This window comes from Macrobrachium nipponense, chromosome 7, assembly GCF_015104395.2.
Source record: "Macrobrachium nipponense isolate FS-2020 chromosome 7, ASM1510439v2, whole genome shotgun sequence".
NCBI classification, from domain to species: domain Eukaryota; kingdom Metazoa; phylum Arthropoda; class Malacostraca; order Decapoda; family Palaemonidae; genus Macrobrachium; species Macrobrachium nipponense.
In genome coordinates this window covers 110,430,209-110,447,843 of record NC_061109.1, presented here as the reverse complement: position 1 = coordinate 110,447,843, position 17,635 = coordinate 110,430,209, and the positions used below count along the sequence as shown (strand labels likewise).

Here is a 17,635-nt window from a genome sequence, read left to right as displayed (position 1 = left end):
TCTCTCTCCACACACACACACACACACACACACACACACACACACACACCCATATATATATATATATATATATATATATATATATATATATATACATAATACATACATATATATGTGTGTGTATACGTCCATACTTACACCCATACACACACACACATATATACATACATAATACATACATACATATGCATATATATACATATATATGTGTTTGTATACGCCCATACCTACATTCATGCAAAAACGATTATATGGTCAGAGTAAGGGAAAAGAAGGACCAAAGGGTTTATATATGTTTTGATCAGGAGACAGAGGGTTGGGTAGGTGGGGTGAGAGAGCGGCTGGAAAATAAGTCTTGATAGCCAAGATATCCGTGAAAATATGAAAGAAGTGGCTAAAACTATGGAAGTTAAGTGCACAGTGAATTCATCCACGTTTCGGCCGTTAAAAGTACTAGTATAACAATAATACCAAGTTTTTTAAGAACCGCTTCATATCACGAAAGATCGCTTAATGTTAATAAAGAGGATAGACTTTATATAATATATATATATATATCCTTGTGTGTGACTGGTAGCATTTTCGCTTACCAAGCGAGAGCCGAGAGGCCGCAGGTTCGTCTGATTCTTTTAAAAGCTTCTTGTACATCAAAAAACGAATTATGAGCCTCTTACTAGACGACCGTAATGGTCGCAGCCACGGTTAAAAAACAGAGCGATGGTTAACAACCTCACCTAAAGAGACTTGCTGAGGATAGAAAATGCAGTGTCTGAATTCACCACTCAAAGGAAATTAGGAGTGTGAATGATTATACAAATAAATGACAAGACGAGTAGATCTTAATTTTATTTACGTTCAGTATGCATTTTATGGCCATACTATAGCTTTAACCGGCTTTCCTTTGCTTCTTCTTATATAAATCACATAGTTAAAATCCTCATTTAATAAATTATTATTATCTAACTAATCATATCGTGGGGGGAAAAACGACAAACATGAAAAATGATCTACATTGTTATAATTAGTTTTTCTTTAACGTCAGTGATTACCAAACTTAATTCTAATCCAACCCTCTTTTCCTCCATTTTCTTAATGAGTTCACTTACTGCAATGAAGGCATGTTGCAACTCTGTTAAAGGAAAGAGCTGTATGCAATGAGATGACCTCTTGTCCTAAGTCCATGCTGAGGGTCGGCATGTGTGGCTACACTCATTTTCCTCGACTGGTCCTTTTACAGTAATCATTATGTTCGAATCAAAACTGATAATTTCACTTTGTTTTCATTTCATCTAAATCCAAACTGATTTTCCTCCCTCCGAGCATCGAAGTCAGTCTATTTTCAGCCAGAACTTATATCACCTCCTTTCGCCGCTTACCTTCCTCTCTCGGCGGCCTTAGATAATCCCTTTATCGCACCCCTTAAGAATTTAAAGCTTTTAGTGAGTGGCAGCTCTTTGATGCCACAGACGAAGAGTAAGCCTTACTCCAACCGCCATTCAACTAACCCCCCCCCCCCCCCCCCCCCCCCCCCCTCTCTCTCTCTCTCTCTCTCTCTCTCCATTCAGTCCATTCAATCACGCCAAATCTAATTTCTATAAAAATTCTTCGCAACCCGACAACTATGACCCCCTTTAAAATCTCTCTCTAAATCAATATCAGTCACTTTACTGGATATATTTTAATATTTTCTATGTAACTACGTTTCCAGAGACAGCATATCTTTCCTTTAATCCGAAAAAACCGGCTTTTTTTGTAAGCACGTCATTTTGTTAAGCAACTATTTCTCTCTCTCTCTCTCTCTCTCTCTCTCTCTATAATATGATCTAATCATTTTCTTCCTGGATAAAATGAGTTTGTGATATGTAAAGTCTAAGGAGCAGAAATCCTTCATTCATAAAACAAAATAAGTTTTATAATGTGAATTGATAAACTCGGTATCTCTGACTCCATAAAAAGATATTGTCTTTTGAAGTTATGGAAGTTGTGGCCGCAGACTTTGACGGGAGTTTCAAAAGAGTCGTCAAATCTCCATAGAGAAGTCTAAAATACGTTCCATAGAACGAATGCCTTATTCAGATATTATCAAATATCATGAAATATCTATAAAATTTTGAAGGACTGGGTGAAGTAAACAAATAATTGGTTACGGATCAACATGACAGACGATACTAAACTTTATGGGTATATCATATCACTTCGGATGGTAGGTAAGGTAAGTGGCAGAATTTTGAGGGTTTCGACATGGTAACACTGCGTCCCGGGCTTTAAACAGTTACGCTATGTATAAGTTTTAGGTAAATAAAAGGATATCTGGGTGTACATTTGCAACTGAAAAGTGTTTTAATAATTTACTGTATGCGAATTACACCGTTAATATTCGAAATAGGATATTGTTATTATTGTTGAATGTAAGCTGAATGTGACTATCTAAAGCCCGGGACGCAGTGTTACCATACGCAAACACCATAGGCGGATGGACAGATGGAAAAAACCGAGTATAGTTAAGAAATAGTAATGCGAGAAGATTAAAGGTAAAGAAGAAAAGCTGTGAGAGGCACAAAATAGACCTAAAATAATTGCTTAGGATGGATTTTACACAGAAATATTGTACAGGGTGTTCACGTTGCATTGAAAATCAGTATTGGGAGAAATTAAATTTATGATTGAAAGTGATAACTTATCACTGATAAGAAAGTGGAGAAACTAAAAGAATGTTAACTGCTCCCAAGAGAAGAAGGTTAACAGTAACTGTGAACAGGAGTAAGGTTGGAAAGGTAAAAGGAAAAACTTGATATGTATGAGGTTTGGATTTGAAGCGACTGAGATGAACTGTTTAGGAAGTACACGAGGCATAAGAAAAACTGAAGAAGTAAAAAAAAAAAATGTAGGAATAGCATAAATGGAATAAGGGCGGAAGAATGAATCGGAGTGCTTTTGAGGTTGTTCATTCACTTAAAGAAAAAACAGAGGACGATAAGTAAGTAAATAAAACGTATTAACAGAAGCAGGAGAGGAAGTTAGGGTAAACTAAAAAGGTAGAAGGACAGAGGTATTGGAAATGAATGCCCATTGCCTCCAAGAGGCACAAGATTTCACGCAAGATAAGAGTGTATGGGGTAGTGTGCAGGCGGTTTGACGTAATGCTGATGAGCCTCCCGAGTAGACGGACAAGGTTGCTAATACTATTCAAGTGTTATGCATAAAAGGTACATTTATGATACAATAGTTAAAAGTACACAATGTTAGATACCTAACACGTACAAAAAGGCGCATCATTATGCTCTCTCTCTCTCTCTCTCTCTCTCTCTCTCTCTCTCTCTCTCTCTCTCTCTCTCTCTCATTATTTAATATAAATAATAAATAAAGATGATATCAAATTACATATATAACATATTTATTATCGACAACAGGTTGAATTAAATTATAAATCTTATGAGAAATCCGTATCGAAAGTAATATTATTCATTAATAGTCACCCTCAGCACTACGGTTTGGGGAAAAAAAATTAAAAACCTAAAAGACGAAATAGATTTGACGGAATTCATAACAAATTTCTGTTTTGATAAATTCCGCACAGCTCTCGGCTGTTATAATCCAACAAAGGCACGAAATAGGAAAACATTCCCCAGGGGAAAGCCATGAAATCTGATTACCTAATTGTGTTTTTATCGAGAGTGATACTACTCCATTTCCGTTAGCGATTTGGTTCACATTGTTGCTCTAGGATAGCTTTCTAGTGGAATACAAAAATAACTTCATTGTAGTGCTTTCCGAACAGCTGAGTGGATACATCAATAGCAACGTTTATGGTTGGAAATGTTTCTAGTTCCTCCACTGATCTCCCGAAAAGCACCATCTATATACTGAATATCTTTACGTTTGCATTTCCTTTAGTCCCATATATACCGTGAAACGATTACTCTCTCTCTCTCTCTCTCTCTCTCTCTCTCTCTCTCTCTCTCACACTCACACACACACACACACATAAAATGACTGACATTAGGGCGCCACTTTTTTTTTCTTATGAAATTTGGAAAGATATGTTTGTTTGAAACCGAACTGCATAAAGAGAATGGGAGCTGAAATACCTATTATGAATGGAACTTCGCAGAAATATTTAAATTGCTTAAATGGAGCTTTCAAATTTGAAATGTAAAATTTTCTTACTTCAAGATACAGGTTTTTCGCTTTCTTCGCGGTAAGTCCGATCTCTCTCTCTCTCTCTCTCTCTCTCTCTTCTCTCTCTCTCTCTCTCGTTTTCTGGACCGGAGTTAGTAAAGGGCATTAGTTTCTGGTGGTTTTAGTGTTCCCCAAAAACACCGCCATTCTAGAATATATTACACGCAACCAGTCATATTGCAGAATACTAACTCTATTTTTTGTTTTATTACAGGTGTGATGGATGATGCATCCAGCACCCATGATGGGTGATGGAGACCACAATGGAGCTTTCAGCAATGGCAGCCACGTTACCACATGGGCATGGATGCATCGGCGTAGATCAAGTCACCCATTCCCGGAGGAACCCATTAGGACGTTTTCCTCCCCTCGAAAGGCATAAGTCGCTTTCCGGATGTGACGTCACGCTCAGAACTTTACGAGAAATGTTATGATTTAGGCGAGAGTTTTTTGATCTTCCAGAGAAAATGCTGACATCCTTTAGTCATTGTTATAGTGTTCAGATTTACTTAGTGAGTAGATGAACAATTCCATTTGGTAGGAAAGAACCGCAACACTCGACACACAACAAAATGCTTTCCGTCGCCGTTCCGACCGAGAGCGTTTCAGTTCCCGACCAAGTGGAGCTCAGGAACAGGAGCGAGGGTGTGAACGCCACCTGGCGGTCCGAGAACGCCACCGAGCTCGAACACGACAAGGAGACGCAGGACGAACTCACTCCAGAGTCGGAGATCGTGACAGAACTCAGGAAGACCCTCTGGAGGAGGTTCATGGAACAGTCGACGGTCCTGAACGAAACCGACAACACCCACAAAGTGCTCAAATGCTTCCACGAATATGTCATGTCCTTCATGGATTCCCCATACGACCAAAAGACCTGTCCTGTCAAGTTCGACGGCGTATCTTGCTGGCCCGAGACGCCTGCCGGAACTCTTCGGGAGATCCCCTGCTTCGACGACTTCAACGGAGTTTTCTACGACGCTTCAGGTGAGTCATGCATGGAATTTCTTTTTTCCTTTCTAAAATGAAGGTGAACGAGTTGAGCAACCTGATTACCTTATCTTTCCTAGGACCACTGGAACCAAGAAAGAAAAATAAAAGGAAAGAACTGGAGGAAAATAAGATTTAAATCTGATTACTACGTCAACGTGTCTCTTTTAAAAGAAAAATTCAATGTGACGAGCAACCCTTATCTACCGCTCTTATCTACCGCAACAGAAAATGAAAGAAGGTAAAGGTGTCTTTTGAATGACTGAGATGAAGATCACTGAAAACGTGGAAGCCAGAAGGGCGTTTCAAACTTGATCAATATGGGGAGAGCATGTTTATGCATTGTTGCATACAATGCAGAAACATGCCTAAAGGGAAATGTCAACCTTTTGTGCTTCAGGTCTGAGTCAAGGCCTGCCTCGTTTTTTGTTATCCTGGTGTTATTGGTCTAGCTGAAACGAACATGACGCTTGGCCTGCCACACTAACTTTGCATCTCTTACTCACGCCACTCGTCGTCAGAATTACCTTGACCTAGACACTAATGGGGTATAATTGGAAAGAGAGCTCCCCTTTCCTCCCAGAGGAATCTTGGTGGGATGGGGAAGAAGGTAGCTAATCGAGCTCTGTACGATTGGTGTATAAAATCACTTTCCTCATGCACTGTTATTTCGGCTTAGATTGACGAGACATCGTTCGTAGCATCTTCATTGAATGTAAGCTTTATAAAATAGTTAGGGAAATTAAGTAATATTTATCAATATATTTACATATGCCATCGATATTTACATATATATCTAAATAACCTTTCTCTCTCTCTCTCTCTCTCTCTCTCTCTGTGTGTGTGTGTGTGTGCGTTTGTGTGTAATTATGATTACCACAATTAGTTCGTAACCATTTTTTCCTCAAACTTTGTGGATCCGCTCATCACTTAGAACCTCAAGCGTATCCAAACAATGTGAGGACAACGAGCAGTAAGGAGATTAATGTAACTTACAAATATAAACATACATACACACACACACACACACACAAACACACACACACACACACACACACACATATATATATATATATATATATATATATATATATATATATATTATAATGAATAATTATCACATCACCGTGATTCATATAAATTATTCGAGCTACAAATGTCCTTTAATATCTAATTCGCTCTACCTCGGAATTATATATTTTCATATAGTAAAACCGTCGAACTTCGGGTATTCGTAATCAGAATCGATATCCAACCCCCTCTACCATGTTAACAAATTCGAACGTATGCCGAACGTAGCCATAGTATGAATAATATCACATAACCGTGATTCATATAAATTATTCGAGCTTAAATATATGAAAATATATTAATTCGAGGTAGAACAATTAGATATTAAGTGACATTTGTAGCCCCCCCCCCCAAAAAAAAAAAAAAAAAAATATATATATATATATATATATATATATATATAGAGAGAGAGAGAGAGAGAGAGAGAGAGAGAGAGAGAGAGAGAGAGAGACCTTACCTTACATACAGACCTTACATCTTGTTCGGGTTGCCCCAGGTCCCTCAGTGTGAGGCACCTCTAATGTCTACCAGAGAGTTGCTAGTACATCTTCCGGTATATTTTGCATCTTCCAATCTTGGATGGTCTGGGATGCAGTTTAGATATTTGTCGAGCTTATTCTTAAACACATCTACGCTCACTCCTGATATATTCCTCAGATGAGCTGGCAACGCATTGAATAGACGCTGCATTATCGATGCTGGTGCGTAGTGGATTAATGTCCTGTGTGCTTTCCTTATTTTTCCTGGTATAGTTTTGGGCACTATTAATCTACCTCTGCTTGCTCTTTCTGATATTTTTAGTTCCATGATATTTTCTGCTATTCCTTCTATCTGTTTCCATGCCTGAATTATCATGTAGCGTTCTCTTCTCCTTTCTAGACTATATAATTTTAAGAATTGTAGTCTTTCCCAGTAGTCTAGGTCCTTAACTTCTTCTATTCTTAGCTGTAAAGGACCTTTGTACACTCTCTATTTGTGCAATATCCTTTTGATAGTGTGGGTACCATATTCATATTGCATATTCAAGTGGACTACGAACATATGTTTTTATAAAGCATAATCATGTGTTCAGCTTTTTTCTTGTTTGAAGTGCCGTAACAACATTCCCATTTTTGCTTACATTTTGCCAACAGAGTTGCTATTTGATCATTGCATAACATGTTCCTATTCATCATCACACCAAGGCGGTCTTTAACTGCTTCCTTATTTGTGATGGTCTCATTATTAGGTCCCTTCCTTATGCATATAGCTTTCTTTCTCCTGTCTCCATATTTATTGATTCAAATTTATCAGAGTTAAATACCATCCTATTTACCTCTGCCCAATCATATACTTTGTTAAGGTCTCTTTGTAGAGCGTTTTCCTATCTTCATCACAAGTAATTTCTCTACTATTCTTGTGTCATCTGCGAAACTACTCACTACCGAATCCTTCACATTATTGTCTATGTCTTCAATCATAATAACAAACAGTATTGCAGCTAACACCGTACCTTGCGGCACACCGGATATTACCTTGACCCTTCATCCGATTTCTCGTCGTTTGCAATAACTATCTGTTTTCTGTTGTGTAAAAATTTCTTTTTTAACCATCTTCCTACTTTATCCCGATATTGTGTTTTCTAATTTTCTTCGCTAATATTATTATGGTCTACTTTATCAAAAAGCTTTGCAAAGTCTAAATAAACCACATCTGTTTCATTTCCGCTTTTCATATTTTTGAATATGTTCTCACGGTGGACTAACAGTTGGGTTTGTGTACTTTTTCCGGGTACGAAACCATGTTGTCCTTTTATTAAACAAATTATTTTTTATTAAATGTTTCATAATATTTTTCTTCATTACCCTTTCATACACTTTCATAATATGTGATGTTAGACTCACAGGCCTATAATTACTTGCCTCTAGTCTTGATCCACTTTTGAAAGTAGGGGTAATATATGCTAATTTATGCTCATCATAAATCTTGCCTGTATCTACACTTTGTCTTAATAATATTGCAAGTGGCTTTGCGATAGAATGAACTACTTTCTTTAACAAAATAGCAGGAATTCCATCAGGCCCTGCAGCAGCTCCATTTTTAATTTTATTAATAGCCTGCACAATATCAGCTTCATTAATATCTATGTCAGCTAAATATTCACTATTTTCATCCCTTACTTCTATATCATTATCTTCATTTATCTATTCTAGGGGTGAATTCTCTCTTATATCGTTCTGCCAGTATGTTGCAAATTTCCTTTTTTTCATTCGTTAATCTCCCTTCAATTCTCAGAGGGCCTATTTCTATTCTTCTTTTATTCATCTTCTTCGCATATGAGTATATAGCTTGGGGTTTTGCTTGATATTTAATAGGGTTTTTTCTTCCAAGTCCCGTTTTTCATTTTCTTTTGATTGTATAATCTTTTGTTCTGCATTTTCTATCTTACTTTTAGTTCTATAACTTTCCATGCATTTTTTTTCTTTTGCAAGACCTTTTTTCCACTTTCTGATTTTCTGGAACAAGATCCTTCTGTCTCTTGGTATGCATGAATGATGTTTACTTTTCTTCTTCGGTATATATTTTTCCACTATTTTCTCCAATATTTTATATAATATCTCCGTATTTACCCTTATGTCATCACTTACGAAAATGTTATCCCAATCTTTGTTTAATTCTTCATTAATTTCTGACCATTTTATATTTTTACTGTAGAAGTTGTATTTCCCATATCCTTCCCACTTTTTCATTTCTTGCTTATCTCTATTTTCACTTGCTTTGGAATGAACTGTTAATTCTATGACATTATGGTCTGAAATATTCGCATTATAAACTATTATTTCTTTAACATAATTCATCTCGTTCACAAATACTATGGTCTAAAGTATTTTCCTTTCTTGTTGGCAGGTGATTTATTTGTTTGAATGTTGTATCTAGTAGCATATCTAATAGCTTTTCAAATTCGCCTCTTATCTTCTGGCACTACTATTACTCTCTTTTTTATATGTATAAGTACAACCACAATCTCCTATTCGTTCTTTCCATTCTACGAAAGGAAAGTTGAAGTCACCAGATAGGAGAATAGTCCAGTCCTTGTGATTTCTACATATATATCCAATTTTTCAATTATTAAGTCAAACTCTTTAGTATTAGGAGGAGGGTCTATATATTACTATGTTCATCAATTTTTCAGATTCAAATTCTACCGCTATTAGTTCACATTCTGAGTTACTATATTTCTCATATATTTTTCCCTTGTTTTTTGTCTTTCCCATATGTTGCGGTTCCCCCTTGATTCCTATTTTTTCTATCTGATCTATAAGTTGGAACCCTTTTATTTGATCATCATTCCCAGTCTCTTGGGAATACCAGGTTTCATTATTCTTCATTATATCTATTTTCTTTTCATTTTGGGTTAGTTCTTCTAAGTACTCTATTTTTCTTTTTGAGTTACTCGTAACTAAAACCCTGCGCATTCATCACTATGATGGTTTGCGTGTTTTCTCCTTCATTTAATACTGGTAGTAATAAGGATTTTTCCCATGTCTCTTTTCCTGTTCTGGTATGTTGTTCTTTTTTTCATTTCCAGAAATTCTGACATTAAAAAATCCAAATTTTCCATAATATTTGATCTTCCTTCATCATAATTATTCATTTTGTGTCTGAATCTGCAATTTTCTCCGTTTCTGCAATATCCTCTTGCATAATAAATACAGTTATTATCTCTTGAGTAGAATTTCGGAGCTGATGTTTTGAAATTTTTTGCTGACACCTCTGCATATCTCATTGTGGTTTGCTTTTCTCTTTTACCTGATATTCTTGATTTCTCTCTTTATTTGTTTCTTTCTTATTTTGGATTTTATTACTTGGTTGGTTATTTATTTGATTATGATTCATGGCTACAGGGTGCATATATTTGCATTTTTTGTCGAACTTACATCCTTTTCCTTCTTTTAGGTTTTTTACTATTTTTGGATGCAGATCTCTGCAATCATCCCCATATCCATCTAAGTATGCACATTTACCATATATTTCATAGTTTTGACATATCTTAGGATGTTTGTAGTAACATCTTTCTCCAAATCTGCAATTCCCTCTTTTCAAAAGGTTGCAGATTTTGTCTTTCTTGTCTATTTTTTCCTCTTTCCCGTCATTGTATAGATCTGGGTAGAGCCTCTTCGGGATTTGCTTTTCTGTTGTCATATCGTAATTTATTTCTTCGTAGGTATGCTGCTTTATTGCCTCATATGTAGTATCAATGAGTATCTCTGCATCCATACTTTTATCTTGTTCTTTGTTTTTCCCTTATTTTTTTCTGTCATTTCATTTTTGTTTTACTTTCTCTTCGTTTTCCTTTCTTTTTTCTTTTCTTTTCTTTTTCTTCTTCTTCCTTCCTCTTCTTCTTCTTCCTCATCACTATTTGTACATTCAATCTTGATTTGAATAACATTGTCCTATCCAATGATAGACATGTTGAACAAAAACTTCTGTATCTTTTCTCAAATCTTGTATTACCTCAGCACACTGTGGATGGTCGAATGTTGCATGCAGCGCAGATTTTCTATTAGGTTTTGTGGATTGACTATGCTATACCAAACCTTACACAGTTTGCATGCTTTTGGCATTCCTTTTTCCTAATGCATCAATTAGGATATTCACAAGATTCACCTTATTCATTTTCTTTGTCGGAATATGTTGGTTTATGTATATTTTCTTTATGAGTCTCTTGACCACTTGGATTTTATTTGGAACTTCTTCAATTATTTTCAAGATCTTTTCATTAGATTTGTTCCAGTTTGAAGGATTATATCCTTCTAATATATCTATGAATGCTTTTGTATCTTTTTGGTTAGGACTGTTGCTGATTTCATAGATGAGAAATGCCAGTTCCCTTCCTGCTACCTCATCGTATTGCGAATCTGCTAGACACGCCAAATTACGCCACCTCTTCCCGCAGTTGGAACTTACTGCCATCTTGTTCTGATTTATAGTATTACACTGATAAACTAACTTTAAAGACGCTTTATCCTACTATTTTCACACTAATCTTATCACCGATAGTTCACGAACACTTCTAGATATTTCTCAAATTCTAGTCGTATGTTTAAACTTGTGATATCTGTTGATTAATCTGACTTCACGCGGGTACGACTCACCAAGCAAGATGGCTACTTATGGGAGAGAGAGAGAGAGAGAGAGGTCTTATAGTATATATATATATATATATATATATATACTATATAGTATATATATATATATATATACTATATATATATATATATATATATTATATATATATATATATATATATATATATATATATATATACTATGAGACCTCTCTCTCTCTCTCTCTCTCTCTCTCTCTCTCTCTCTCGCTCTCTCTCTCTCTCTATATAATATATATATATATATATATATATATATATATATATATATATATATATATATATATATATATATATTTGAGCTACAAATGTCACTTAATATCTAATTGTTCTACCTCAGAATTAATATATTTTCAAACATTTAAGCTCGAATAATTTATATGAATCACGGTTATGTGATAATTATTCATAATATGGCTACGTTCGGCATACGTTCGAATTTGTTAACATGGTTTAGAGGGGGGGCTTGGATATCGATTCTGATTACGAATACCCGAGTTCGACGGTGATTGTAAGGTCGGAGTCGGTAAAAACTTATAACCTCACTTGTTAGCGCAATCGATAACTTCACTGACGTCCCTGATATATATGAACGTGTGCAGTTAAGTGTTTATCATCTAAACACCCATTCCACTTGAAAATAGTAGCATTTTTTTTAATGAGGTTACACCACGCACTGAACCCCCAGCAGCGCTTCCTTCTGGTCACTCATCCTTTTGCCGATTAGAACCAAGACTGCTCAACTTCACTGATCCGCAATATTAGCCATCCGTTACAATACATATGTACAGATAAATGTGTATATTAGCATAAGCGAATATTCATGGCTTCCTCCAGCTCATCAAACGTTCCATGAATAGAAAAAAAAAAAAAACTTTTGCGTTGCCCCCTTGAACTAAAAACGTATACCAGCTAATGAATCTTATATGGACCTTGTAGTTTTTTGTGGCCGTTGAGTATCCTAGCCAATAAATTGCCTATGAAATGCAATAAGAGGTCATTTTGTCTCATATCTTCTTGTTCTGGTTTTCCAAAGAATCTCGCCGACCCGAGTCCTGCTAAGATTATGTACACACACACACACACACACACACACACACACACATATATATATATATATATATATATTATATATATATATATATATATATATATATATATATATATATATATATATGTATAACAGAATCACGAAAGTTAGGAACGTGATAAATAAACCATAAATAAAGATAAATGCTACGAAGGAAAAATAAACGAAGGAGTCTGCGAGATCTTTCGGCTTAAAAGCCCTTTACTGAAGCAGTAACTGCTTCAATAAAGGGCTTTTAAGCCGAAAGATCTCGCAGACTCCTTCGTTTATTTTTCCTTCGTGGCATTTATCTTTCTTTATATATATATATATATATATATATATTATATATATATATATATATATATATATATATATATATATATGAATGATGAATAAAACATGGTGCTTGTAAGACTGCAACATGAACCTGAGTATTATTATATACTTCGAAACAAAAATTCTGCCTGGCCTCACAAAATGACATGTTCATTTAAGTTTTGTCCTTCTCGGGACGTTACCCGCAGTTCATATATTAGTTTGCAGGACGGCCCAACCGATTTAAAGTTTCCTCATATATACCAAGATCATTTCAGTCGATTTTCAAAGTTAGAATGATATACGTTTGAAAACGCAACTCGAGAAAGTTAGCATAATTTTTATTTTAATCGTGGCTTTCGTAATGTATTCTTCGAGATATTGTGCATTTATAAGAGAGAGAAAATGTCTGGCCTACTTGAGAGTACAATACAGGTAACAATGATTCCTTTTTCCCAAGATACTTTGGTAATTCCAAAACAGATCCGTGTTAAAAAAAAAAAAGGGGTTCCTATAGTCACCCCTTAATGACTTTCCTTCACTCTTTTTTATTTCATACTTAGATAACAATAAAAAAAGAAACAAGCTCAACAGAAATCCCTTTAACCTGAATGTCATTAAGGGTAAGGGTCACGTGAGGTCGGCCGAAGTTTGGAAAAACCTACTTTGCAATGGAGCCCGACATAACCACGTAAAAAGTTCTTCGCTGATCGCATTATGAAGCACAGAGCTAATGAGTTTTCGCTCTCTCTTTTTTTTTTTTTTATCTTTGTTGAGTTAAGTCCCGTAATGCCAGAGGTCATAATAACAAGCTATGCCATTATTCGTGGCATGAAATCGGCTGACGTTCTATTGACCTTTCAAGAATAAGGTTGAAAGGCCATTTCATCAGGTTTTGTTAATATAATATATTATATTTATCTATATATTATAATAATTATATACTATATATAGATTATATAATATCAAATATACTGTGAGCACCTCTACCCCGCTCAGGGATTCGAATTTTAATGCTTTTTAGAGTTGATAAGCGTGTGATAGTGGCATTAGCATTCAACTGTGAAGTTATGACGTTGACTCTGCGGTACAAATTCCCGTCGAATACACGTTACGGAACCTGAATTCGACAGGTTTATCTCCCATAGAATCGAAATCAAATCATGTATCTATTGACTGATGTATTAAAATGTCAGTGTCACACACATATCACAGAGAAAAGGCAGGGTAGCTTACTCGACCTCCAGCTTACTCGAGAATCGTGCAAGATTTTCCACTGACGCATAAGTTGCAAACATTATATTCCTGAATTACGTGAAGTGGTCTTCATAATTAATACTAATGCTTGGTGCTACTCATTCTAACAACAAGGATCAAATTAAAAGGATGCAAATTAAAAACGTTCATATATTCTCAGTTATAAGTGGAAACACAAAACAGTTGAACAGAAATAGAACCTCTAAATTCAGTACATCAAATTAATTAAAAAGAGCTAAAATCTACAGCCAAACAGCCCGTTGCGTTGTTTCACTCTAATGAATTATTCATAAATATCCTATCCTAAAATTTCTATCTCTTTAACTTAGCATTAAACACCTTTTTCAGATTTCTTCAGAGGCTTTCAGACTCACACAACACGAACAACAACAAGCACAAAAACAACAACAACAACAAAAGTAGTTTATTAGCTTACTCCCAGAGCATTCCCTAGGCAAAGTGAACATTCAGTTTCAACGGGGAATTACTGCTTAACATCTGAAGGTATAATACACTCCACCTAGAATTCCACAAATATAGAAATTTTTTTCGTAAAAACTGCGACAGGCGAAACCAGAACCTTCCTGTTTCGGGGAGTAACGAACTCCGCAAAATGTTTCGAATAAAACTGTTGGGTTTAGCCTGCTTCTGTCTTCCTTTTCCTCCTTAATCCAGTTTTCCTTTTTTTCCCTCTGCTCTGGGATCGTCTTACATTTGGTCCCTTGGTTCGATTTGCTTCCGAAAACAGACGATTTGTGACAGTTCTCAGATTATATTAATCATTTTTACGTCGTGAATTGTTGACTGATAAATATATTGTTGTAAATGCATTAATTACTCTACATAGCGGCTTTGGTACACTTTTCAGATCATATATTTCGTCATGAATTGTGTATGACTGATTAAGTCACTGTTTTAAATAGTCATTACCATGAATAGCAGACAATTTGGTACAATTCTTGCGTTACATTTATCATGTTTACGTCATGAATTGTAGGTGACCGAAATATTTACTGCTTTACATAAACCAATTACACTAAATAAATGGGGGTTTATTACTACACCGCTCCCAATCCCGGATAACTGGGGGAAGACTTACCGTTGAAAAATTAGACTCCATGGTCCGTTTGTCGATGGAGTATTAGGAAAAATCCAGGAATAAAGTGAATGAGGAATGGCCTCCTTTTTTTTTTTTTTTTTTGTGGTGGTGAAAGTAATACACCAGCGGCTTTGATTTATAGGCACGTCAGTTAAGCAAATATTAGTATTTGTGCAGTTGATTTTTTTGTTGACTCTCTCTCTCTCTCTCTCTCTCTCTCTCTCATATTTATATATATATATATATAAATATATATATACATACATATATATATATACATACATACATACACATACGAGTATATACGTATATATAATGAACCCCAAATATAGTATACTATCGAATTAACAATGGCTTGAGAATAACATATACTTAATGGAGACTATAACTGGTGTCTTTCTAGCCCGGGATGGTCAGAATCACTGTCTATTGTATTGTCTATACTTGGCCAAGGTTCGAATCCTGGCCGGTGCAGAAACACTTATCAATTATATTCCCTTTGGCTATGAAATACTCCTAATGTATATGACTTCGGATATTAATGATAATTGTTTCTTCAATATTTGTATAAATGAAGAAATCCTAGTGTGTGTGGGCATCTATCTGCATATATATATATGTATGTAATTTATATATATATATATATATATATTATTATAATATATATATATATATATATATATAATATATATATATGAGTGTGTGTGTGCGTATGTGTACATACACGTTCACATAAAATTTTTTTTTTTAATATGTACAAAGATGAAGGGCAATATGATTTTAAAATTTTATTACAGTATTATTTTCACGACGTATTGTCATTATTATGTAGCATCTTCATCATATATTACCAGTCTTGGAAAGGCAAGCAAAATAACCTATCTCTCTCTCTCTCTCTCGCGCTCTGGAAAGGTGATTTGCCATCATAGCAATGAAATAGTCAGCGCTCATCAAAAAGGGTCCATATTAAACCTTTTTGAACGAGAGGGCGTGACATTTACCCAGGGAGCTGAGATGGTTCATTACATAAAATATTTCATAAGTACAGATTTATATATATACATCCGTGTAAGCACATACACATATATATATATATATATATAATATTATTAATATATATAGATATATATATATAAACAAATGTATATGTATATAAAAAAAAAACATATATAGATTTCGTTGAATTCTATGGTTTTTTATTTGGTTGTTGATCAACTTATTAGTCTGACAAAAGTTTATAGAAATTGATCAACAACCAAAAAGCCATATAATTCAATGAAATCTGCATACAAGAAAACTGCCTCGAAAGTATATGTATGTATATATATATTATATATATATATCATATATATATATATATATATATATATGTGTGTGTATATATATATATATAAAATGGTATTATCCAAGCCTCAAAAAGGTCGAATCCAATGTGTTTGCGTTGTGTATGCTCACACGGGTGTGTATGTGTACAGTTCTGTACTTATGAAATGTTATGTAATGTACCATTTCAACTCCCTGGGTAAAAAAGTCGCGTCCACTCGTCCAGAAGGTATAATAAGGAGCCCTTTGAAGAGCGCTGACCTAATTCATTCTTTCATGGCAAATCACCTTTTCCCGGCCTACTTGCCTTAAAATGGCAAATCTCATCATCTATTTAGGTGGTAAAGTGAATGGAGTTTCGGGTCAATGCAAAATGATTTCACGCAAACAGGAAATAATACAAAGAGAGAGAGAGAGAGAGAGAGAGAGAGAGAGAGAGAGAGAGAGAGAGAGAGTATAATGGTTATTTCGCTTAACTTTCAAAGACTGATAATATGTGATGAAGTTGCTACATAATAATGATAATACTATCGTATAAATGAACTAACTTGGAACTATAATATTATACTAAATTTGGACATTCATATTGCTTTTAATTTTAAGGCCATAAAAATAAATGAAACGTAATAGAGCGGCAGCCCGGACCGTTGAGATACAACGAACGAGATACCGACTGTAAACCCCTACTGGTATTTAGGAGTAGTCTTGGAAACTGTGAAACTGACCGTCTGCCGAAAATATATGGGTGGCTTACTTAACAAGCACCACTAATTGCTCGTTAGATTTTGGGTCTAGATCCAATATATGAAATACCAAATGAAACTAATATATAATATATCTGCAGACTCTACTGATTATCGAATGACCAGTGACAGACATTTTGGAGGGTGGGTTCCCCCTGACAGACGCACTGAAAAGGTGGGGTTAATTGGATCTAGATCCAACTTAGGAGATACCGAGTAAAATTTACACTACAATAGCACTGCACATCCTAGAATACTGTGGTGGTAATGACAGAGGTTTTAGTGGGTGGTTACCCCCTGACAGACGCCCCACAACGAGTTGGGAGGGGGAGGGGGAGACAGGATCTGCATCCAACATTGGAGATACCAAGTAAAATTTGTACTACAATAGCTCTGCACATCCTAGAATGCTGTGATGGTAATGCCAGACATTTTAGTGG

The 17,635-nt window shown here is 35.3% G+C and overlaps 1 protein-coding gene across 1 annotated transcript in view; it reads left to right on the top strand.

Annotated features, from left to right (window-relative positions):
* The window catches only part of LOC135217715 (diuretic hormone receptor-like), a 248,908-nt gene that overhangs the window by 105,032 nt on the left and 126,241 nt on the right, over positions 1 to 17,635 (top strand). Inside the window, exon 2 of the mRNA XM_064253703.1 lies at positions 4,394 to 5,166. Within this exon, the coding sequence (XP_064109773.1) occupies positions 4,752 to 5,166 (415 nt within the window). The 5' untranslated portion in view covers positions 4,394 to 4,751. The remainder of the gene's footprint in view (positions 1 to 4,393; positions 5,167 to 17,635) is intronic.